Source organism: Venturia canescens, chromosome 10 (genome assembly GCF_019457755.1).
Source record: "Venturia canescens isolate UGA chromosome 10, ASM1945775v1, whole genome shotgun sequence".
NCBI lineage: Eukaryota > Metazoa > Arthropoda > Insecta > Hymenoptera > Ichneumonidae > Venturia > Venturia canescens.
The window spans coordinates 17,793,236-17,814,819 of record NC_057430.1 but is presented as its reverse complement, the minus strand read 5'-3'; the positions used below and the strand labels follow the sequence as shown (position 1 = coordinate 17,814,819).

Sequence of the window (21,584 nt, the reverse complement as noted above, 5' to 3'; positions counted from 1 at the left end):
TCATTCGCAAGATCCTGAAAAAGCAAAATTTTTGGCAAAACGCGGGCTTGAATCATAGAAAAAATGGATCATTCGAATACAACCGATATTTTGCAACATTCGTAATCGAATACTGTATTTATAAGATGATCAATATTGTCAATGCGACAGTACAAATGTTACATATGTATCACAGATTTCCAACCGCATTTTATCAATTAATTTAACTATGTTCGTTTCTTTTCAATTCTTCATCTCCTTTAATGTCGCGTTATTAGTAACTTAATTATGTTCGAAGACATACGATTAAAATGAGTAGAATATATACAAATAGAAAATTTCGCCTCGTCTGCAGTCGCACGATAGACCAGTGTAACAAGGGAATAAAAAAAAAAAAATGAGGGGAAAAAATGATGCAATGAGTATCGAGAGAGGGGAAATGAGGAGGTTCAAAAGAGAAAACGATTCGGTGGCATATCGATGTGTCCCCGACAGCTACTGGGAGGCGGATTTTCGTCATCAGAGTTGTCATGACGTCTTATGCTCGGTGCGACCACATGGCCTCCGGGACTGGCTCGTTGAGCGCGTTTTTTCTCAGTCTGTTGTTTCATCTCATCCTCGTAAGCGCGTCGATCCTTTTCTACCAAGTCTCTGACACGTTTGCTCAAACTTGACAATTCGGGTTTTTCGTCATCGGCATTGTCATCGGGGTCCTCGGAAGAAGAATTGATTTTCTCGTAGAACAGAATATATGGGGTAACGGGAGGTTCGAGAGCGTTGAAATCGTCGAGACTGGTACGGGAGACGAAACTGTCGTTGAACTTGAACCAATTCTCCTTGGAATCTCGAGCGTAAGTGACGTAGTGACCGTAATCCATACTGTATCCAGAATGAACAACGGCAGCGTAAATTTTGTACGTTTCGGCAACGGTCGAGGTCATCGGGTTCGAACTCGAAGTCGTTGGGGTCGAAAAGTCGTTCGTATACGTTTGGGAGACCGGCAATTTGATGGTCTCGTTGTAGGTAACTTTGTGACGTAATTTGGTGCGCAATCTCGTCTCCGGATCGTAGTGAAAGTGTTTTAAGGTGAGTATGAGATGAACGGGGGCTCGTAAAATTTTTATAATACGTTGAGCATCGCAAAGCTTCATGCACTTGTCGCAACGATATTTGTTGTCGCCGGTGAGCTTCTCCGGTGTGAGATAATAATTCATGAGATCTTGTACCGAGACTTCCTGATTGTCGGTTATTTCCTCGGGAAAACAAAGCTGAAGATCCCGAAAGGTGTCATTGTTGTGGGAGCTCGTGTCGCACTGAGCGCACTGATAAGTGATTTTCGACTCGCCACCGAAGACACGATGCACGAGAATCGATTTGGCTAACGATTTCGTCGCATCTACGACGTTACTACTCCCAACGAGCCCAGCACGACCGTCCACAGATTGTATTCCACTGTCGGTCGAATCCGAATGACAATCGCTCAAACCTTCGCCACTAGTCCGCGTCTCTCCAATTTCTTCGTCAACATCGTCGCTCGCTGAACGAAAATAAATAATAACGATGAGGATTGAATACTTTCAAACTCCGGTACTCCGACAACATTGTATAATCGATAAAAATATTTTACCTTGCGTGAAATCCCCCAAGGACTGACTCGTTTTACGTTCCAGAGGTATTCCACCCTCGCTCAGATCTTCCTCCGTTGTCCACCTCTTGATGCATCCGCGATCCGTCGCTGCGACTTCTCTGTTTCTTTTACCTTTACTCCTTGTTGAGGCTGTGACCGAAGATTCTTCTTCTCCAAGAGCTGACTTTCTTAGAATACTCTTCTCTTGTTCGTACAGCACGTCGAGCAAATGACTATTGAAAAAAGTACAGTTAAAACTGAGAATTGAGGTTTGTGAAAAAGTTAAAAATACGATTGAAAAGTCAAAAAATGAACCATAAAAATTCCGAGCTGTCCTGCTGTTGTCTGGGCGTGAAGTATTCGGGTCTCGAAGCAACGAGAATCTCGGACGGTGACAAGCTTCGCCTTGGCGAGTAGAACAGAAGTGCAAAGAGATTCTGAAGCTTGGGCATTATTTGAGCAGCTTGTTCGGCGGATGCAGCGATGCTCAGTGCGGAATCATTCTTCATAGCGGGACACAACGATTCGTAGCTCATAACTTGTTGACTGAATTGTCTGGTCATAGCAAGTGCTTGGAGTACGCTGTTCATGTAACAAGTGTTACCGAGATTATTGAGACCAACTTTTCCATGATCGGGAGAAGGAAGCGGAAGGGGAGGACTGCTCTCAACATCGGTGTAAGGAAGAGTGGAAGAGATCATAGAAGAAGGGAAATTTTCGTAATCCCTGAACCATATAGGCTCGTCCCGGTAGGAAATTACATTATCCCTGAGAGGCTGTACAGGAAACGATTTTTCGAGTTCCTCGTAGATGAGAGGATAGCCAGGAAACCGTTCGATGAGTGCCTTAGTAACATCTACAAGATCCTGCAAGCACTTGCGGGCTGTGTCGCTCGTTTGCCCCGACAATTGGGTAAAAACTACTATGATGTGCTTTGCCACCTGATGGAAGAGCCTGGGTTTTGCCTGACGTCGTAACATTATCGTTACCAACATAGTGGCATGTAAACTTGACATGGGAAGGGGTACACAGCGGAGAATTTTACTGAGATGAGCTTTGGCGACGGCTTCCAGTATGACGTACTTTTCAGCATTCTCCAGACCTGTCATAAGTTCCATGATCCATGGGCCGAGGTGTTCCATTTTTAGCCAGTAAGGAATCCAGTAGCAAAGTACTTGCAGTGCTCTTTCCAGCTGAGAGTCGCTTCTAGATTCTGTCACGATCCACTTAACTGCTTGGCTTATGTATTTGATCTCTATGAGTTCCAGTATCGCTATCAAGCCTGGCCCAGGCTCTGTTTCTCTGTCCGTATCTAAAATCATGGCATAAACAGCCTCGAGACAAACAGGTATGAGTTCAGAGCCACCAGAACCCGTGCCGCTCTTGCAAATTGTTTTGAGGGATTCTTTTATTTTATAAGCACTGTTTCGGAACTGTTGAACTTTGCTAGAACTCGATGGCATTTGAAACGTGCCTAGACTGTTGACAATAGCTCTGCAAGCTTTTGCCATGCCACCGATGCTCCCTCCGTACATAGGATAATCTCTCAGTATTTCAACCAGCGATACCAACAAAGTTATATCCTTGTCACCAGCCAATTGAACGAATGCAACAAAATCGTTCACTATCGGATCATCGTCATCCGTCGCAATATCGAGCTTTTTTTTCACATACTTGGCAAAGTAAACCATCAGTTTTGGTACTTGATGGATATTCGGTACTCTACCCTGCAATATTCCTTTCATAATATATTTAGCCTCGTGAAGTTTAACCGAACTTTGAAGAGCGCTGCTTTCCTCTAATTCCCGAAGATTACTCCAACCTTTAGCAACGTCATCCTCACTTAAACCTGAGACAATAAGATTCAACGAGCTTGTCAATTCTGGCATCAATTGCATCGTATCCTCGCACTCCATTTTCCACATTATTCTTAATCACGATTGCACTATTGTTCCTATATAATTATATTTTTTTTCACTCTGCACTTTTCTGGACTCACTTCTGCTTCATTAACATTTAGGGCGTGTTTTCATCGTCTCGCAGGGAAACAATATATAACTATTTTGACAATGACGACACAAAGCAAAGGACGTTCCTAACCTTCGAAACTTGAATGATTTAACTTTTTATTTGTTTCTTTTTTCTCTATGTCACTCGTACAAGCTTAACTCCACATTTCAATAACGTTTCGTTTTGAATAGATATACGATGGGCCTGCAATTTTTATTTAAACGAACGGAAAATACACGTATATTACGCGATTTATTATTACTCTATAAATTGTGCATTGTAACAACGTACACGACAAATTTGACTAATTTTCCTTTCCCCACCCTTTCCCCGATGTTTTTCCTTGCACGTATATGTAATACATACTGCAATTCGTACGCTCTCCGTACGTGGGAGTGCTGTCGGCAAGATATGAATAATTCTTACGTTATAACTGTAAATAATTCTCATGAAATTAACCGAAGCATTGAAGATTAATCAAGGCCAATTTACGATAATTTATTTTTAATACCAATTATCAATCAAAAATAAATATCTGTCATAAAAATAAATATCTATTCGTATATGAATGCCATGGTTTAATCGAATAAGTCAATGCGTATCAACGTTCGGCAAAGTAGTAAACTGTTATAATATTTTCATTATTGGCGGTCGGTTACGCAACTCACCCAATTATAAATTGGCGAGGCGGGGATTAAATTTAGGTCGGTTCAATGTGCAATCTCTTGTCGCTCTTGTCCTTGAAGTCTTTGGAGCAAAGTACTCCCGGATAACCGACTGTGGACAGTGATCGAAGAACCGTCGTTACGAGAACATCTGATTTTTTTTTCTTTCACCAATTAAAGGGGAATCGAATTGTTGAAAATTAAACCAAATTTACTTTGTTTTTTCATTTTACTTTTTTCTCACCACACACTCTCGTAAGTTATTCTCGTGTTTCAGTAGTGAAATTTTCGTCAAAAACGAATCCAAGATATTTATGGAAATCTCACGCTAAAATGTTGTTAAAATGTAACGCTAGATTATTGTTAAAAAGTAACGCTCGATTTACGCCACAACCTAACGCTAGAATGCTGGTAAAAAATAACGTCAGATTTGCGCCACAACCTAACGCTAGAATGCTGGTAAAAACTAACGCCAGATTTGCGCCACAACCTAACGCTAGAATGTTGTTCGAACCAAGGAGACTATAGGTAAGGAGTGCAATCTCCGTATTGGGCGCCTGTTAGAAAAACGTCCGTAAAAATGTCGGGCAACCCGGGTTCGAGGAACGGCCACTACGCGTCGCATTATCGTTTGGTACGGCTATATATATAGTAATAAATCAATGTCGTTGGTGAAACTGACCGTCATGGCGGCGAATCGTGGATTTAAAGAGCTTGCGCCTATAAAAAATTGTTGAATCAACAATTATGAGCGCTCGTGATCGAAACTACAACAGCGCCGCTCGAGAGGAACCCTCTTTCCCGACACTTTTACGGACGTGCCCGATCGCCGAGATTGCACTCCTTACCTATAGTCTCCTTGGTTCGAACGACCGCTCTAAGTAACGCCATCAGCGCGCCACACGGTAACGCCACGCTGTAACGCAAAGAACGCAGACATATAGTCCGGCAACTTTTCTAGCGCCACGTTTGGCTATCGGGGATTTTTGTTTTTTAATCTTCTACCAAAATGCTGAAGGTATTATTATTTTATTGTCAGCAGCAAGTATAAAAAATTCTGCCGTCTGTTAAAAAAAGTAGACTTTGGACTCATGACCCCCGTATGAATTCACGTTTATTGGACTTTTTTTTAATCTCTTTTGTTTTTCAGGGCATTGTTACTCTTGTGACTGGAGGTGCTTCCGGCCTGGGCCGAGGCACTGTGGAAAGATTCGTAAAACACGGTGCAAAAGTTGTTATCGCCGATTTGCCCACCTCTCAGGGAAACTCCATTGCCAACGAACTTGGAGAAGCAAACGCTATATTTGCTCCCGTAGATGTAAGTTATCCTATGATTACAATAATTTCAATGATTTTTATTGTTTCGCTGCTCTCAACTTTCTTCTATGCAGACTTTTCCCAGCTTGTTCAATGAAGGAAAAAAAAGCTATTTTCTTATCTATTTCTTATCCTCTCTAATTCTTATCTGTTTTGTTTATTTGAATAAATTTACCATAAATTTGGCATATGGATTATTATCGTTAACTGATGAAACACGGAGTACTGCTTCGACCACATTTCATTTCATAATATAGTCTGTATTAGTCACCGTTTCGCATATGTGAGACTTTTTTAAAACATTGAAGCAACTTTGTATCAGTGAAAATGTCTGCTCGTAGAAATGTGTTTATAGAATGAATGAATTTGACATACAGGAGAATCATAACGAATAACAATGAATACAAAGCGAGCCCTCGAATTGTTCTTTGCAACTGCATGAATATAAACATAATGTTCAAAGTAGCTCATTTTCCCAAAGCGCAAATTAAACGATAATGGCTGGATCTGCAATTCTAACGAGTGGTTTAATTAAAAAATTGACAGGTGACCTCGGAATCGGATGTGACCGCAGCACTGGAAATGGTAAAGAATAAATTTGGGAAATTGGACGTGGTTGTGAACGCGGCTGGAGTCGCGGTAGCGTTTAAAACTTACAATTTCAACAAGAAGAGAGCACACTCATTGGAGGATTTCGCCCGAGTGTTGACGGTCAATACGGTGGGAACGTTCAACGTGATAAGATTGTCGGTTGGGCTGATAGGAGAGAACGAGCCGAATGTGGACGGTCAGCGAGGAGTGGTGATTAACACGGCAAGTGTGGCAGCATACGACGGTCAGATAGGTCAAGCAGCATATTCGGCATCGAAGGGGGCGATTGTCGGAATGACGTTGCCATTGGCACGTGACCTTTCAACGCACGGTATCAGAGTAGTTACGATTGCACCGGGTCTTTTCGACACACCGTTATTGGGTTCGTTACCCCCGAAGGTCCGATCATTCCTGTGCAAATCAGTACCATTTCCGCAAAGACTCGGCAGTCCGGACGAGTACGCCCAGCTCGTTCAATCGATCGTCGAGAATCCGCTGTTGAACGGCGAGACGATCCGACTGGACGGTGCTCTCCGTATGCAGCCTTGAAAACTCCTATGAATCCGGTACTACCATTTTTATATGCATTTTTACGGACTCCATCAGATTACGAATGAGTTATCAGTAATAAAAAACGAATTTTTTTCACACGCAACACCACTGTAATTTCCCTAATAATGTACATGAACGACGCCAAATGTGTATTTCCGGTTTTAGTGTCTCCGTTCGCGCCACCTTTTTTTTTCGCTTTATTTTCCTATTATGGGTATCGACAATTTCTTTTTATTACTCTTTACGACTGTACAGTTGAACGGTATAATCGTCGATATTTCCCACTTTGTAAATAACGTTGCAAAAATCGCAACTTATTTTCGATATAGATATATATATATATATATATATATATATATGAGTTTATGTATATATATATATATGTATACTAGATTATCGCCTAGAAAAAAGGGGTTGTTTTTTCCGCTTTTGTGTTTGGTTGTTTGTTTGTTTGTCTCTTTTGTTGTTCGTCTGTGTACATAATATCAACATAAAAATATCGACGCGAGGACGAAAGGATGAGGGATGAGGAATGGTTTTTAATAATCCGCGTTAGTCTTTATTCCCGATAACCTCAGGAGATTTCCAAAATTCGAGCAGATGCTGAAACTTGTTCTGATGATTTTTCGGAAGAGCCAGTTTTTTCTTTAAGGCAGGAGAATCGAGTTCGCAGCACGTATCATCAACTTCTCCGAGGTCCGGTCAATCCTAGGCGTTCGATTCTTTGAGATTTTGCAATTTTTCCAACTGATCCGGCTGCAATTCGTCCGGTATACTGGCCCGTCCACCGATCAGCATTTTTTCCGGTATTATATCGGGCTGCTCTTCCTGAGCCTGCTGCATTTCGATGACGGTGTTTCTCGAGGGCAAAGATTGCGAGTTCTCGGCTGTGCTCGGACCGGAAGTCGAGTCGGCCTCGCTGCCGGAGCTGCTGCTTATCGGAAAGGGCGCCGAATCTGCCGGCAAGTCATCGACGGTCGATTTCTCTTCGACCTCCTCGACACTGCTTTTCGCATCCTCCGATCGCGTTGTTGCTTTTTCCTCGACGATTACAGCCTCCGAAGCTTTCTCTTTCGAGCCGTTCTCCGCGCTCGACGTTTTTGTCTCGGACTCGGTTTTCTTCTCGGCCGATTTGCCACCGGTCTCGCCTTTCACCACCTCCTCACCGGGAAACGGATGCTCGATTTCTTCCATCGGTGTCGCTGCTGTTATTACGATCTGAGCCACTCCCAGCCCCAACTCGTCTTCCTGCGCGGCAGCTGCTTTCTTCTCGACCAACTTTGTCGGTTTCGTTAACTCCTCTTCACCTACCTGTCGAATCAATAACGATCAAAAAATTCATTTACTCGGCTCTAAACAATTATCAAATCGCCCGATCGATGTACTAAAAAAACCTCATTAAAGTGCCCAGTTCCTTCATTACCTGCTCGCCGGACTCGTCCGACACCTCGAAGACTATGCAGCGTTTGTCAGAGGCGAAGCATTAATAAATCATAATAAACAAGATAACGAATCTCGATAATTTGAAATTACCTATAATACCAGGAGCTTCTGGCTTCTCGTTCTCCCCAAACTGTTGGCCGTAATGATCCTTCTGAAACTTGGTGAGTTTGATGGCAAAGCCTTCCGGCTGCTCACCGTTCACGAGTACGTTATCTTCCTGTCCCGACACTGTGAATAAATTATGAAAGAGAGAGAGTGCGATTTGAGATGTTGTTTTTTTGTTTTTTTATAGCGTTCGCGTGCACTCATTACTGTTTACCATTCATCATTGCCTGGGCGAGTTCTTCCTCGAGAGCGTACTCCGGAACATCCGGAGGCGTGAAAACGGGTGGCGCCGAGCTCGGTGGAGTGTTCATTTCCTGTGGGGGTTGAAAAAATGAATATAGATTTATTTCGAAACAAAAGTGGATCGAGGCTCGATCGCAGGAGGACGAACCTGGGGAGTGAGCGGAGCGCCATCCTGGGCGCAGGGTTCGACGACTAACGAAGGGAATAGGCCTCGTTGACCGCGCAGCTCGCCTTCCCACCAGCCGTCGTCAACGTCGTGGGGTTCTTGACGCAATACGCGCAAAACGTCACCTTCGAGGAAGGTCAATTCCTCGTCGCAGGTGGCATCGTAATCGTAAAGGGCGATACAATAAAAATGTCCGACGTCCGACAAGCCCGTGTCCTCGTGACGATTTTGCACCGGTTTCGTAATCTCGTCCTGTTCGGATGCGGCCGGAGGAGGAGGAGGAGCCATGCTCGGAGGAGCTGAATTCGTGATGACCTCGTCGGCTGTCGTATCCCCGTACAAATGCGCGTCCGGGTCGACCGCCTCGTGATCGTCGATCGTATAGTCGACCGATGAAAACGATATCTGCTGGACCAGGCCGTGTCCGTGGGAAGTCAGTCCATTAGCATCGACAGTTTCTCGTTCAACGTCGAGATAGTTCTGTGGCACGAATCCTTCCTCTCCTCGATAATTTCTGGCTCGGAGCCAACCGTCGCCGTCTCCCTCGCCCACCACTTCCAACTGTTCGCTCTCCACTATTGACAATTCGTCTGGATTTTGTGCCTGCAAAATTTCGTACAGTTATTCGTATCTCCAGTCAAATCATTCGACTCGTTATTTAGTAGTTAAAAATAGGAATTTATCGAGAGCAAAAAACTCTTACCGTATAAGAATAGAGGGCTGTGCACTTGTATATTTGTTGCTGATCGGCAGCCACAGCAGAGGGATCCTGCCCCTCGGTACTCTCGTCCTTATCCTCGTTGCTCCAATCGACGGCAGTGGGATCGTCCCAGCCCACGGTCACTTGTTCTATCCGTTGTTTCTCTTGTTCCAGTAGCGCTGAAGCAAATTTCGCGTGCGATCAATCATCGTGGCCTCTTGCAATTAGATTCTCAATTTTGATCGCATCTCCGCCGCTCTTACCATCAACTTCGGCGCTATCGTGTCTCTCCCTCTCTCCCGTGTCCACATCGTCTTCGTGTTGTTGCGACATGTTTCTTCCGCTTCCGGGTCTTTCCACGGTCGTCAAATCGCTTCCGCCGTCGCCGTCACTGTCGTAAAACGAGTCCGAGGATGGATGCTCCTGTAATCAATCGATTTTTTTTTCAAAATTTACTCAAACACGAATGAGAAATAAATTCGAGCTGCCGGGGAATTACCGCTGCTCCCGATGCATCCGTTCGAACGGAGAGTGAACTTGCCGAACGGGGCATGTCCTGCACACTCAGAGTCTCGGCCTCTTGCATGAATTCGTCCACGTTTACTGGAGCGAACAAACAAAAAACATATAATTACATGAAAAATGTGTATTTTTCTGGAAACTCGCCTGGGTTGGACAGTCAACGAACCTCCACCGAGTCTGAGGCACTCGATTCGGGCCTCGGCAACCATTTTGGCAGTCTCCGCTCGTCGTATCGTTTGCTTGAGCTCGTCAATTTTTATGTCCAAATCAGGCCCATTCGGATCGTTGGGATCGGTCTGGAAAGAAGGAAAAAAAAATTCAGCATCGATGGCAACAGCAATGGAATCGGAGTTCTTCATCAATTCCTTGCGAACCTTGTGTCCGGACTCTCGAATTTGTTGCAACGCTTGAAGCTTTCGCGAACTCTCTCGAGCACAACTGACCTCACGAGCGATTTTTGTTGCCCATCGTCTCGCTTCCTTACCTAATGTCGTTGCTGCTGAATGATCGGCGGTTACTCTGCGGTACACAGAAATATCGTTATTCTCCAAGCTCAAAACATATTCGACAGAGTGATGACAATCGACGTTCTCAACTGACCTGTCAACCGGATCGCTGTCGCAGGGTTCAAAATCGTATTGTATATGAAGCTTCAGCACCGGATAATAGAGACAGCAGCATTGTATGTTGTATTCCCTCGTGAGCTGTTGCGCCTGATCGCGAATTTTGGTAAAACTGTTTTGCGTCGCTAAACAAGTGAGGAGCTCTGTGCGTCCCATGAGGGTCAAGTATTCCGTCACTTTGTCGTAAACACCTTGCTCCAAATACTGGGGAATCAGATGAATTGAAACGTTAAAGGCGATGGATTCGGGGCTGATAAGGGGGCTGTCAAAAGCAGCGTCGCTGTTGCTTTACCTGCATCGTGTTTTGCAAATCTATTGCGTAATATCTGTTTTGGTGAGCATTGGCAGCGGCGAGGCTGAGCAAATAATCGTTCCGAGCACCCGTCGATTTTTCCTCTAAAGCGTCACGTTTTGAACTCACCTACGAAACATTAAAAATCAACGACAATTTCAATGAATCGATTACCATTTGAAAAGATTCGAATGCAAATTCGTCGTTCAGCCTCACCTTAGCACTGTTCTTCTGCAGTGATGTTATCGATTGGAAAAACGAACCCTTCTTCCTCTTCAGTCTGGAATATAATAAAATTTCGTCATACAATAGAATTCCAAGGACGTTGCGACTCCTTCAAACGCTTTTAAGGTCTTATTTAAACGAGTACTTTTCTTCAATGTCTTTCGCCTTGTCGCGAACGTCGTGCGCGCTGTGCTCCTCGTCGAAGTACAATTTCTTCGTTTTGTCGACATCTTGTACGCACGTTTGCAGCTCTTTTTGTACTATCATCAATTGATCGATCGCCTGGACAAAGTTCATGCAAAAAATAACTACACTTTTCAACAAAAATGTCCAACCGTGACCCGTACTGAAAGCAACGACGAACGCTTACCCTTTTAGCTACTTGCACTTTGTGCATCTTCAAGACCTTGGCATCGTCGGCGATTTGTTGCTGAAATACTTCGACCGCGGCTAATCGGGCTTTCGCCAGTTTTTCATTTTCCTCTAATACGGTGCGCCAAACGTTCCAAACGTTCCTTCAAATTCGTCAAAATTTTCATTTCAGTTCCCTCACCTCAAAATAAACGATACACTCGATTGTGAATATTTGATTTTTAAAAGTTACCATCTCTCGTCCGATCCGTCGACTTTCAGATCCGGTATATTTGGAATTTTTTTGTTTAGATACGCCGACGAAATTTTGAGCAATGCCTATCGGAATCGAAAATACAATTTTCGTTATAAGAGAAATAAAAGAGGAAACTATACTGAGTACGTGGCAAAGGTCAAACTTGCCTCAGAGTAGGATTTTTCGATCGCTGATTTTTTAATCGTGAAGTTGCTGCAAATCAAAAATTCAAACGCTTTATTCCAGCTGTAATAATTGATGCGGACGACATGCACGCCCAACCGACTCGTCAAGGTCGTTGCATCCATTCTTTCAATGCCAACAACTTTGTGAATTTCGACGTTTCGAGCACCCAAATTATTCGGCAAACTGGCAAAAAACTGTTTTTTCAAAATTCGAATTCCAAATGGGATAAACTTTGAGGCGAGATCCGTGTATAAATTGAATTTGGATAAGCCAACGTCTTGAATTGGATTAGCGAGGAGCTTGAATGAATCAATTAAAAAGTACGGGAGCAAGTGGTTGAAGGTTGATTACTCGAGTGGACAATTTAAAACGAAGGTAACGAAGGGGGTGTATAAGGGAATTGAAAGGAGGTAGCAGAGCTCTCCCTTATTGCCTCGCTTTGAAAATGGCGTCGATGACATTGATTCGCTCCGAGTGTATTGCGCACTGCACTGTACTCGAGGGAGGATCGTGCTTCGATTCAAGAAGTTCACGACCCTCGCGAAACTCTCGTGTGGAATGAAAAATGAAGGAAATATCTTGATCGAAAGGTTGAAACGGTGGGATTCGTTGGATGAAAAAATGAAGGATCGGCAGCCGAGAATCCTTTTGGGGATGTCTGGCTAAAGCTCCAAGTGCTTTTCGAGGTCATTTTCTTTGTCAGCAGAATCGTTTTTTATCTTTTGTCGATGAATAAAAAAAAACTGGAATATCCGCGTTACGCGACGACACATAATATATGCGTTCGTTGAAGAGCTTAAGCCGAGTATATAAAACTACTTCTTACCGAATGTCTTCGAGGAGCTCGCACTCGTGTTGGTTCTTAGCTTGCAGCTTAGCCGCTTGTTCCGCGTGTACATTTTTAAGAAATTTCGCATAATTTCCCTACGAGAAACGAAAAGAAAGATGAATGAGCCGAGAATTTGAATAAATTGGCAATTGTCGTAGCGAGAATCGATTGTGATCAATCAATTTGGAGAATTTTTCTTATAAATTTAGCAACGTTCTCGTCGTAAGGGAGGAACTTAAAAAGTATGTCCCTAGTGCGCCAGGGGCTTTGCCCCCTGACATGCATTTTCAGGTCAAGTTTTGTTCACCGATTCGATCGTTCGCGGGCGCCGAACCATCACAATCGATTTTCACCCGACCCACTTGGGAATTCTCGTTTCGATACTCGTACGTGTAATGAGAAAAGTAAGGAAAAAAAATGGAAATAATGAATGAACGACAATTGGGAAGCGAATCTCGTTGCAGAAACTCATCGAAGTTGATTAATTAATCAGACTTTATCACAGAAGTTGTTTGGGCGGCAATAAATAATGTGACAATCCGGAAGGGACGTCAGTAGGTCACGCAAACTTTCTCCATCCGTATAAAGTATACGAGCAAGAAAAAGCCACTCTGTCAAAAGCGTTACGAATTTTATAAGATTCTTCCTATTTGAATTATCCTCCAAACTCAATGAATCTTACTTTTCTCGGGGGCGGCTGCATGCTGGACTAAGCTGCTGTGCAGCCTCACCACTGGGTAGCCCGGTAGGTCTACTTTGTCCCGGAAAATAGTCGCGGCGGTGACTCCACGGGAATCCGTATGCTACTGGCGTTAAGGCCTCGACCACGGGTATTTATTGATCTCTGTTGCGCCTGCGTTTTCGCCACCGAGGAGGCGGTCATCGAAACTTTGGAGTTTCGAGCATTACGCATGTGCCAGCTGCGGATACGATAAGCCCGTACGCCCACGCGCGATCCCTCAAAAAAAAAAAAAAAAAAAACGAAAGAACGAAACAAACGGAAAAACAAAAAACATCCCCAATACTTTTCGGAAATAGCAGCACCGCTGTTTGCCCACGGTTCTACGATCTAGTCTCATTATAAAACTTTTTTTTTTTTTTTTTTTTAATTTTTTTTATACGGAGAGAGCAGCGGTGGGTGAATGAAAAGTCAAGAGAATCCATTGAAAAGCGAAATATTACCATTTATTAATGACGTATAAAATGAGAATGGAGAAAAGACTACTCTCGTTTTCTCGAAGCGGAGAGCAATTTTGCAGCGATATGTCGTCAAGCATCGAAGTATGTACAACGAAAAGTGGGGAAAAAATATGTTAGAAAAAACACACAAATACATCGATGCATTTTTCGTGTTTCGTCTCAGTCGCTTTTTCGTTCTTTTCAATTTAAAGACGCGTAGATATACGTTAGCGTATATGTGTGTATGTGTGTTTTATGTATTCTAAGGCAATTGCCATTTACGCATGGCTATCACATTGGGCTAGTGTGGTTTGGCGAGGAGCGAGACACAAACTCTTTTTGTCGATACGAAAATGCGATAAAGCGCATTCCCACGAGGTTCCACGAATCAAACATCGTTCCTTGTTTCGCAGTTCATCCGGCAAACACTTTTGTTCGTGACACTGAGAACAAAGCGTTCATATAATTTCGTCGGGTAACAATCTCGGGAGAGCCGGATCAGGAAAAAGAACAGCGCCTTCGGGATCGTGATCGACGCCGTGATGAAGCGCGGGTTCGGGCGTTCGAACAGGCTCGTTACCTTGGAGCAGAGCTATCGCGTTGATGGGATTTCCACCCGCATCGAGAGCGGGGTCTGCCGTTGCCTCGGCGAGATTCGTCACCGACTTCGATTTGACGCACTGAAAATCCACGTGTCGACTCTTCGCTTCCTCCTTCTCCCACGACATGTGGATGAATGGACGTTGCACGTAATTGTAAATAACCTCGGCGCGACCACCCGCTCGCTTTTTAACCTTCTCCTTGTACGTCGGATAGCCCTCGATTCCGAGTCGTATTTTCTTCAGCCCTCGTTCTTTCATCACTTGCTTCGCGACGTCTCGATTTTCAATGTACTTGAAAAATCTGTACATTGCTGTACTATTTACGGCTATAGATGGAAAGAGAAAATAATTATCAGATTCGTTCCTCGTGCGGTAAGAAAGAATAAGCTTATGGAGTTTGTCTTACTCTGAGAATATTCCTCGCCCATTTGCGGCGGGTATTCCTCGTCCCAGTCAACGGCATCGTCTTCGAGAAGTACAACTATGTGGCATTCGCGGTCACCCCTTCTCGCGCTGTTTACCATCAGCGGCAAAATCAAATCCTCGAGAAAAACTTCAAACTGACAGCGCGCACCTTCGTTCGACAACTCGTGCAACAATCCTCCTGTTCAAAAAACAAAAATTCTCTCCTAAATTGAACTACCCCGATGAATACACCAACAGTGTGCTTGGTGAACGTGCTAAATATTTATCTATACACGCACTGAGATTTTGGCACTTGACGGTACTCGCGTCGAAGGGAACGAGCAAATAATCGCAGGCTTCTCGCAGTTCTTGCACCGTTACGGTCGGAGGACAACGAATAACGCCGCCTTTGTAATACTCAAGAATCGCACGAAAGACCATCGTCGAAATTCCATCGGCAACTTCGTACTCGCCACGCTCGTTTGGTTGGGCAAATTCAATCCCGGAACTGAACATTCGGCCGAGCATTGTGTTTGGGTGTGCCGTAAAAAGCGCCGGGTCTACGATAAACCTAAATCAAGAGTAATGCCTTAGATAAATTCAATTTTAAAAACACGTGTGAACGAAACATTTTTTTATTTTTACCTAGAATTGTCAACAATGAGGGTGATCCTCTCGTCACTGGCTTGTGGATTACTCGTTCCCACGGTCGAACCCGAATTCGAGATGCCTTCGCGTCCAGAGCTTTGCTGATTCTTCCCCATCCCTATTCCAGATCGGACTCTAAACAGAAATAACGCTTGTATGAAATGAATGATCGTTACCATTACGTTTTCTTGTCTAAATCATCGTCATGGATGATGGGGAGAAAAAAAATCGAGATTAATTGCAGGCAGAGAACTCGCAGCGACAATCATACGATACGCGTAATCGAAAAAGCTTGTTTTAATAAGCATAAGTATGAAATTTTTATCCGCAAACGGTTGGCAAATCGGGGAAAAAAAAAAAAAAAAAAACAGGGAAATAAAAAACCTACCTTGCACTTCTTTTGGTCGTTTGACAGACTATGCAAACGGTTAATTCTTATGATAATATGATATTTATGAAGATCTAACGTGAAAAGAGTTTGATATATGAAAATCTTCGCGAAACTACAATCTCTCGCCGCTTCCTAAAGGTTTTTCAGGTATTTGCAGCGCGCTCTGCAAACATCGAGCCTCTTACGCTTTTTTATTACCTGTTTCGTTGATCTAGATTCGCACTTAGTGCGTTCGTAGCGAAGTTATGGCAGTTTCGATCGTTGCTCCCATCCTTCTGTGCCAGACAAGATTTTGGTTTGGACGAACCACCACAACTACATGCAAAACAACCACATGTCCTTACTAAAACTGCTAGTCTCAGATCCAAACATTTTATTTTTCGTTTCATTTTTTATATCTAGTGTCCAATTTCTAAATGATACGCCTGATAATTGATTTGTACAGTTCAAATAAATCGTCCAGAGTTTAGAGTTCCGAGTGCTCTGAATAATATCCTGTGCCTAAGTGCTTATGACGCAATAAAATTAAGGGACTTTGGCAAACCTGACAACTTTAATTGGAAATATTTTGTACAATTTTTGAAAACTCCTTTCTGAACTAATTATTATAGCAGAGGCATTTACTGTTTATATTTATGTGACATTTTTGTTCTATGTTCTCTGGGAGCGTGATTGAAACAAGCTAAAAGGAAGTTATGTTGAAAAAAAAGACAAAAATTAGACATGCCCGAGTCTGCCTATAAACGATCATTTTCACAATGCTTATAACCGAGATTCATAGTTAAATTGATGGAAGAAATTCTTTGTTGTATCACAACAATATTCTATTTGCACAAAGGCCTACAAGTGCATGCGGAAACTTCAGAATACTAATGATATGCGGATGTAGATGCATCTAATGAGATAAGTGAATTCTTTCTTTACTAAATAATGGCAAACTTCGTTAGATATCGAGGCATGGAACTTATGCATTTTTTTCTAAACATTATGCGATAGATTAGCATTAGCATATAAAAGACACGAGCAAGATTTTTGAGTTCTCAAAAAAAAATTTCCATCCTTTTTCGCTATTCATTGTATTGAATCAAATTTAAAAATTTGGTATATCAGAAGGTTTTGTAACAGATAATTTCTGATAAAAATTTTGAGTACATTTCCCCATCAAAAATATAGTGACAAAAAACATTTTTCACTCTCCACTAGGAAATCTTGCTGGTATCCACGAAACTTTGTACTTATTTTACAATCATAATAAAAATGTTAATAGTTTGAGCAATTTGGCTTTCTAGAGTAATAACTAAAGAAAATACGTACCCCTGAAGGTATATATAACTTCTGAGTATTCAGATATTACTCACCTCAAATTGTTCTTGTAAATTCTGTGTCGTTCATGCCCATCGGTTTCTTTACCATCCGTCTCAGTGTCACTGCTGCTATCTTGCATATAATTTTGACGGTCTGCCGGGTTTGACATGTCAGACCAGCTGTAAAGCCAAACAAAAAATGAATCGAATTAATATTAATGAAAACGAGGCACGTAGAAAAGGAAAAAATCAACGTTTCCCGATGACTCTCAGTCGTGGGGATCGCGGATAAATATTCTTTACCTGAAGAATCTCAGAATCATCAAGTTGCCATCAAAATATATAACCTTACATCCCGAGCAACTTATCACAAGTCTGCTTTTGTACTTTGTAAAATTGATGTACCAGCGAATAATGAGTAATAACAGACTCGGATGGAAATTTGACTATTGCATTTCTTTATTCCACATTCCAAATACGTCAGAATAAATACTCGTATAATACGATACGAATAATAAAAATATTTGTTATATCCCGTCGAATTTAACAACATTCGCAACAATAATAACGATTATAGGACATCGAGTGAACCCCGAACGAAATGCGTCATTAGATCTGGATGTTTGTATCTGTGTAATCTTTTTCTCGAATCACTCATGCACGAAGTAAATTTATAAAAGAAACAAAAAAAACAAAGAGATGCTCGTACTTACTGGTCGTAAACCGGTGAATACCAGCCGAGCCTTTTTTTCAACCACTTCGGTGACGAACAAATCTCTATGCCGCAAACTTCAAAATTAACGTTGCTGGATTTTTTGAAGGAAAGTCGCATTCCAAACCGATCTTCGGTAATAAACTAAAGCTATGAGGACGGGGGTGAGGGAACGAGGAAGCCGAGGAAGAGAGAAAGGAAAATGCGTTTTTTCTTCTGAAACTATACACACAAGACAAAGAATCATCAGCGCCCTGATGAATCATTCATTCTGCGTGTTTCTCGTAGAGACAGGTCGACTACTAGCCAGCCTAGTGCCCTAATAAGTTACGTAGCTCGCCGATAGGTTGCGTAAAACTTAAATTTTTCGTTGCGGGAATATTCAATTTTTCCGATTTAACATTTTTAAAGTTTTATTTTATTGACCGTGAGACCGTACATTTTATAAAATATAGTATTTTTTAAAAAGTACAATACAAAATTTGTTTTGTATAAAATCAACGTCCAATGTATAAAATAGCAAACATCCGATTCAAAGGCCCCCGAAGTTTAGTCTTCTGACACAATTTATGCGTTGTCACAACGAATATTGTTACATTTCACGGCCCAAGAAAAATCCTTTTGGTTTCATATATTTGAAAATAAATACAGGATTTTCCTTCTTGGCTGGTAGTTTGAGCTGATAAGAAAAACTCTAACCAAGTACAATAATAAAATTAGTTGAATAACCTTAATCCTAAACTTGAATCGCTGCATGCGTCAAAGATCTCTGATTTGTCAAGAAACACGGGCCTCTCTCCCCATGAAGGTACTTTCCTGTCTTTATCGTGTATATCAAACAATTTGTTCTCGACAATAGCAAGTCGATTCGACAACAAATCGACAGATCGTTGAAGGCGAGATATATCATTTCGTATGAGCTTGAAATTACTGATTATCAATTTAGATAGATCGTCAGTATCGTTACTTTGCTTATTCCCGCGGGAGTCGTCAGAGGGATTTGGATTGGGTGAGACATCTCCAACGGGAAAAACGGAACGCTTAAACCCATTTGTTGATCCATTACCACTTTTCTCGCTGCAACGGCTCGACGTATCTGAATCCCGTGTAGTATCACAAATTGCGGCCAATTCTTCTTGAAAAGAGCTCAATTCCGAAGACGTTACTAGATATAAATAAAACAACGAAATCCATAACAAAAAATTTAAATGCACGTTTCATTTTTAATAATTGGAAAAAAATTAAAAAGAATACGAGTATAGGACTCACAAAGCCAGTCAGTCATTTTGCCTGGATCACTGTCAATTTCTTTAATGATTCTCGCCAATCGTCCCACGATTCCTGCCAACTGAATCTCTTCAGCCTCGATCAAATTGTGACTTGGATCCCAAAAGTTTAATAAATTACGTTGTTGACATACATTTTTCAGTCGCTCCAACATCTACGACATTGAATAAAATTCATTTTCATGAAACATTCTCGTTGGAGTGAAGAACGATCAAAGTGCTGCATTTTCCTTTTCGTACCTGGAGAAAAAGCTTTATCCCCGTTAATTGTGCCAGTTCGGGGCAACTCTCCATCTCTTGGGAAAAATGCATGAACAAGGTTTCGATGTGATAGCTCGGTATGATTTTCCAATTCTGCGTATCCCGTAATTTCTGTCGAACGAAATTTCCTCAATTTAGTTACGGTTTAGTGGAATGAGAAAAAAATATTCACGGTACACTCAAATTGATTGACCTTAACGTGTCGAATAACAGGCTTAAGTTGACCATGTTTCAGCAGAATTTTTTTTTCGTACATAAAAAATGACATACGCCAATTCAGGTGAGTATCGTTTCCGACCTTGTGAGGCTTGGGCACAGCGTACCAGGGCTGTAAATAAGAATCAGATTCGATGATCTGCTCACGACATTGACAAATCGCAACTTACAGAGCCGTTGAAAGTGCCGTTCAGAGGAGGATCCGCGAAGAATTCCAATACTGGCACCAGATCGACGCTCATGTTCAGTCCGGATTCGTTGTTGATCCATAATGTAAACGCGGGGCCATTCTTCCGCACTTCCAACTAGAAAAATTGATTTTTTTAAGCTTAAATTCCGATTTCAATATTTTCATTTGGTTTTGTCGACAAAAAAGACAATTACAGTGAAACCTTCGAATTTTCTGTTGTTTTGTATGCCCTGTGAAATGGAGCCTTCCATCGACTGTCGGAATTTCTCCTGGTTCAGGTATCCGTCTGGGGTCACCCATTTTGAAAGTGTTTTCCTGAAAATCCATCAACAATGGTTAATTAAAAATAAAAATCACTAATCAATGGTTCATCTTGATACGAAGAAATTTGGGCTACTTGTGCTTCTCCCATTTGGACGTGGAGCAACGGGAAACATCCAGTTTTACTTTCGTGCAGCCGGGCATTCCTTTAACAAACTATCCGGATAAAGCATCTGTATTAAAGCGACGTACTGTCATGAAAAACACGAGGAGAAACGGCGCTTTCATTGTTACCGTGATCGTGTTGTATTCCACTGGTAGCCTTATGATAAGATTGACATCAAATTCCTCGGGTTCTCCGATCTTTGTACGCTTGTAAAAGCTCCCGACAAAATCAGGCTTCTGAAAGTGATCGCGGAAAAATTCGTCTTTCTCTTTCATCGAGTCCAGTACGTGCTTCAGTACCTATTAAAAAAACGAAAAAAAATGAATATTTCAAGTGGTGCTTTCGATAGAGCTCAAACTGACACAAACGGATTCAAACCTTCGTCAAGATTTCATTATTCCTCTTTATTTCACTTTCCTTCAAACCGATGCATTTGTTGATAATTTGAATTTTTCTTTGGTCACGGAATTTTTTGTCGTTTTTAGGAAAACTCATTTCAGCTAAATCCTCACTCAGTGAACGGTTGAACTATTAATGGAGCGAGTTCCGCTCTGGTCTTTCCACTTGAATCGGAGTAAAAGCGTCCGTTTAGGATACGCTTATAAAAAAAAAAAAAAAAAAAAAAACCACTGGTATTGCTCCACTCAAGATTACACGTGTTTCATTTCTCTTGGTTCCGATTATTCTTGAGTGACACGAGCGTCCAGCCTCAGGATCGACATTACCGGTGAAAAGGCGGAGTGAGGAATTGACCATCTGAAACAAAAATTATATTCTAGAATTAATATGTAATCAAAATAAGAATACTCACGAAATGTAAAATTTATAAGCAAGCTTGCATCTTTCTTTTCAAAGTGCTTCTACAATTTCGCATATAATTATTATTGTTCTATAGAATCTCATCGATTCGTACAAATTTATTTAATTGTCGTCTCGTTTGGTTAGCTCCGGTCATGTTCGTGCGAATCTGTACTGCACCAAGACCTCCGTGAACTTGGCCGACTGATTTTAGGTTCCTGAACTTTTTTAGTGCAAATCGTTTGTTCCGCTCTTGTCGGTGATCGTCGGATCGAATTCTGCAAATAGCCAGAACCCAGCCTGAGCGGCGGTCGGCTAAATAATGTTGGGCGTTGTGCGGTTAGTCGATCCAATGATATTTATGAAAAGGAGTGCGGAATAGAAACGGTGCAACTCTACTTGATCGTCAATGAATACTGAAAATCCAAAGACCTTCAAAAATTTCCAATTGTTTCGTTGAACAAAATCAAAATGGATACATAA

At 42.0% G+C, this 21,584-nt stretch overlaps 5 protein-coding genes across 12 annotated transcripts; 1 reads left to right on the top strand and 4 right to left on the bottom strand.

The window, feature by feature from the left end:
* Positions 1-86: 86 nt before the first annotated feature.
* Positions 87-3,987, bottom strand: DUBAI (Deubiquitinating apoptotic inhibitor). Its single transcript, XM_043430812.1, has 3 exons — positions 1,922-3,987; positions 1,607-1,839; positions 87-1,516 (listed from the first exon to the last, which is right to left on the bottom strand). Exons 1-3 carry the CDS (start codon positions 3,529-3,531, stop codon positions 429-431), a joined length of 2,931 nt encoding a protein of 976 aa, XP_043286747.1. The 5' UTR covers positions 3,532-3,987; the 3' UTR covers positions 87-428.
* A 400-nt stretch (positions 3,988-4,387) lies between these two features.
* On the top strand, positions 4,388-6,844 carry scu (scully). 2 transcript variants are annotated; one of them, XM_043430832.1, is made up of 4 exons: positions 4,388-4,536; positions 5,176-5,299; positions 5,432-5,599; positions 6,145-6,844. In XM_043430832.1, exons 2-4 carry the CDS (start codon positions 5,291-5,293, stop codon positions 6,736-6,738), a joined length of 771 nt encoding a protein of 256 aa, XP_043286767.1. In that variant the 5' UTR covers positions 4,388-4,536; positions 5,176-5,290; the 3' UTR covers positions 6,739-6,844. The 2 variants fall into 2 exon arrangements, with proteins under 2 accessions (XP_043286767.1, XP_043286766.1); XM_043430831.1 differs by lacking the exon at positions 4,388-4,536 and having other exon boundaries at positions 4,961-5,299.
* Positions 6,845-7,064: 220 nt separating this feature from the next.
* Positions 7,065-13,501, bottom strand: nwk (nervous wreck). Its single transcript, XM_043430811.1, has 19 exons — positions 13,365-13,501; positions 12,680-12,777; positions 11,835-11,880; positions 11,665-11,750; positions 11,431-11,575; positions 11,206-11,342; positions 11,052-11,115; positions 10,836-10,964; positions 10,521-10,747; positions 10,295-10,439; positions 10,087-10,216; positions 9,898-10,001; positions 9,662-9,821; positions 9,402-9,577; positions 8,681-9,301; positions 8,504-8,603; positions 8,275-8,412; positions 8,165-8,196; positions 7,065-8,052 (listed from the first exon to the last, which is right to left on the bottom strand). Exons 1-19 carry the CDS (start codon positions 13,383-13,385, stop codon positions 7,450-7,452), a joined length of 3,162 nt encoding a protein of 1,053 aa, XP_043286746.1. The 5' UTR covers positions 13,386-13,501; the 3' UTR covers positions 7,065-7,449.
* Positions 13,502-13,845: 344 nt separating this feature from the next.
* mri (mrityu) lies at positions 13,846-18,180 on the bottom strand. 5 transcript variants are annotated; one of them, XM_043430825.1, is made up of 8 exons: positions 17,925-18,180; positions 17,266-17,391; positions 16,106-16,222; positions 15,514-15,651; positions 15,168-15,439; positions 14,870-15,067; positions 14,442-14,789; positions 13,846-14,304 (listed from the first exon to the last, which is right to left on the bottom strand). In XM_043430825.1, exons 1-8 carry the CDS (start codon positions 18,041-18,043, stop codon positions 14,276-14,278), a joined length of 1,347 nt encoding a protein of 448 aa, XP_043286760.1. In that variant the 5' UTR covers positions 18,044-18,180; the 3' UTR covers positions 13,846-14,275. The 5 variants fall into 5 exon arrangements, with proteins under 5 accessions (XP_043286760.1, XP_043286759.1, XP_043286761.1 ...); XM_043430824.1 differs by having other exon boundaries at positions 13,846-14,789; positions 17,925-18,179; XM_043430826.1 differs by lacking the exon at positions 17,925-18,180 and adding an exon at positions 17,515-17,829 and having other exon boundaries at positions 13,846-14,789.
* Positions 18,181-18,318: 138 nt separating this feature from the next.
* LOC122417332 (cGAS-like receptor 1) lies at positions 18,319-21,305 on the bottom strand. 3 transcript variants are annotated; one of them, XM_043430764.1, is made up of 10 exons: positions 21,217-21,305; positions 20,682-21,059; positions 20,432-20,602; positions 20,274-20,353; positions 20,071-20,191; positions 19,857-19,991; positions 19,664-19,798; positions 19,450-19,581; positions 19,193-19,364; positions 18,319-19,088 (listed from the first exon to the last, which is right to left on the bottom strand). In XM_043430764.1, the coding sequence occupies exons 2-10, from the start codon at positions 20,796-20,798 to the stop codon at positions 18,640-18,642; spliced, it is 1,512 nt and encodes a 503-aa protein (XP_043286699.1). In that variant the 5' UTR covers positions 20,799-21,059; positions 21,217-21,305; the 3' UTR covers positions 18,319-18,639. The 3 variants fall into 3 exon arrangements, with proteins under 3 accessions (XP_043286699.1, XP_043286698.1, XP_043286700.1); XM_043430763.1 differs by lacking the exon at positions 21,217-21,305 and having other exon boundaries at positions 20,682-21,111; XM_043430765.1 differs by lacking the exons at positions 20,682-21,059; positions 21,217-21,305 and having other exon boundaries at positions 20,274-20,343; positions 20,432-20,572.
* Between the last annotated feature and the right edge of the window lie 279 nt (positions 21,306-21,584).

Coding starts and splice junctions, on each gene's coding strand:
- DUBAI (XM_043430812.1), bottom strand. CDS start 3,531: ATGTGGAAAATGGAGTGCGAGGATACGATGCAATTGATGCCAGAATTG. Junction 1,840..1,921: donor GACAGCTCGGAATTTTTATG/GTTCATTTTTTG, acceptor TTTTTTCAATAG/TCATTTGCTCGACGTGCTGT. Junction 1,517..1,606: donor CTTGGGGGATTTCACGCAAG/GTAAAATATTTT, acceptor ATTTTCGTTCAG/CGAGCGACGATGTTGACGAA.
- scu (XM_043430832.1), top strand. Junction 5,600..6,144: donor CTATATTTGCTCCCGTAGAT/GTAAGTTATCCT, acceptor AAAAATTGACAG/GTGACCTCGGAATCGGATGT.
- nwk (XM_043430811.1), bottom strand. CDS start 13,385: ATGCAGCCGCCCCCGAGAAAA. Junction 11,116..11,205: donor GCGAAAGACATTGAAGAAAA/GTACTCGTTTAA, acceptor ATTATATTCCAG/ACTGAAGAGGAAGAAGGGTT. Junction 9,578..9,661: donor CGATAGCGCCGAAGTTGATG/GTAAGAGCGGCG, acceptor AATTTGCTTCAG/CGCTACTGGAACAAGAGAAA.
- mri (XM_043430824.1), bottom strand. CDS start 18,043: ATGCGACTTTCCTTCAAAAAATCCAGCAACGTTAATTTTGAAGTTTGC. Junction 17,392..17,924: donor TATTCACCGGTTTACGACCA/GTAAGTACGAGC, acceptor TTGGCTTTACAG/CTGGTCTGACATGTCAAACC. Junction 15,652..16,105: donor AATCTAGATCAACGAAACAG/GTAATAAAAAAG, acceptor ATTTCTGTTTAG/AGTCCGATCTGGAATAGGGA.
- LOC122417332 (XM_043430764.1), bottom strand. CDS start 20,798: ATGAGTTTTCCTAAAAACGACAAAAAATTCCGTGACCAAAGAAAAATT. Junction 20,603..20,681: donor ATAATGAAATCTTGACGAAG/GTTTGAATCCGT, acceptor TTTTTTTAATAG/GTACTGAAGCACGTACTGGA. Junction 19,799..19,856: donor ACGGCACTTTCAACGGCTCT/GTAAGTTGCGAT, acceptor TCTTATTTACAG/CCCTGGTACGCTGTGCCCAA.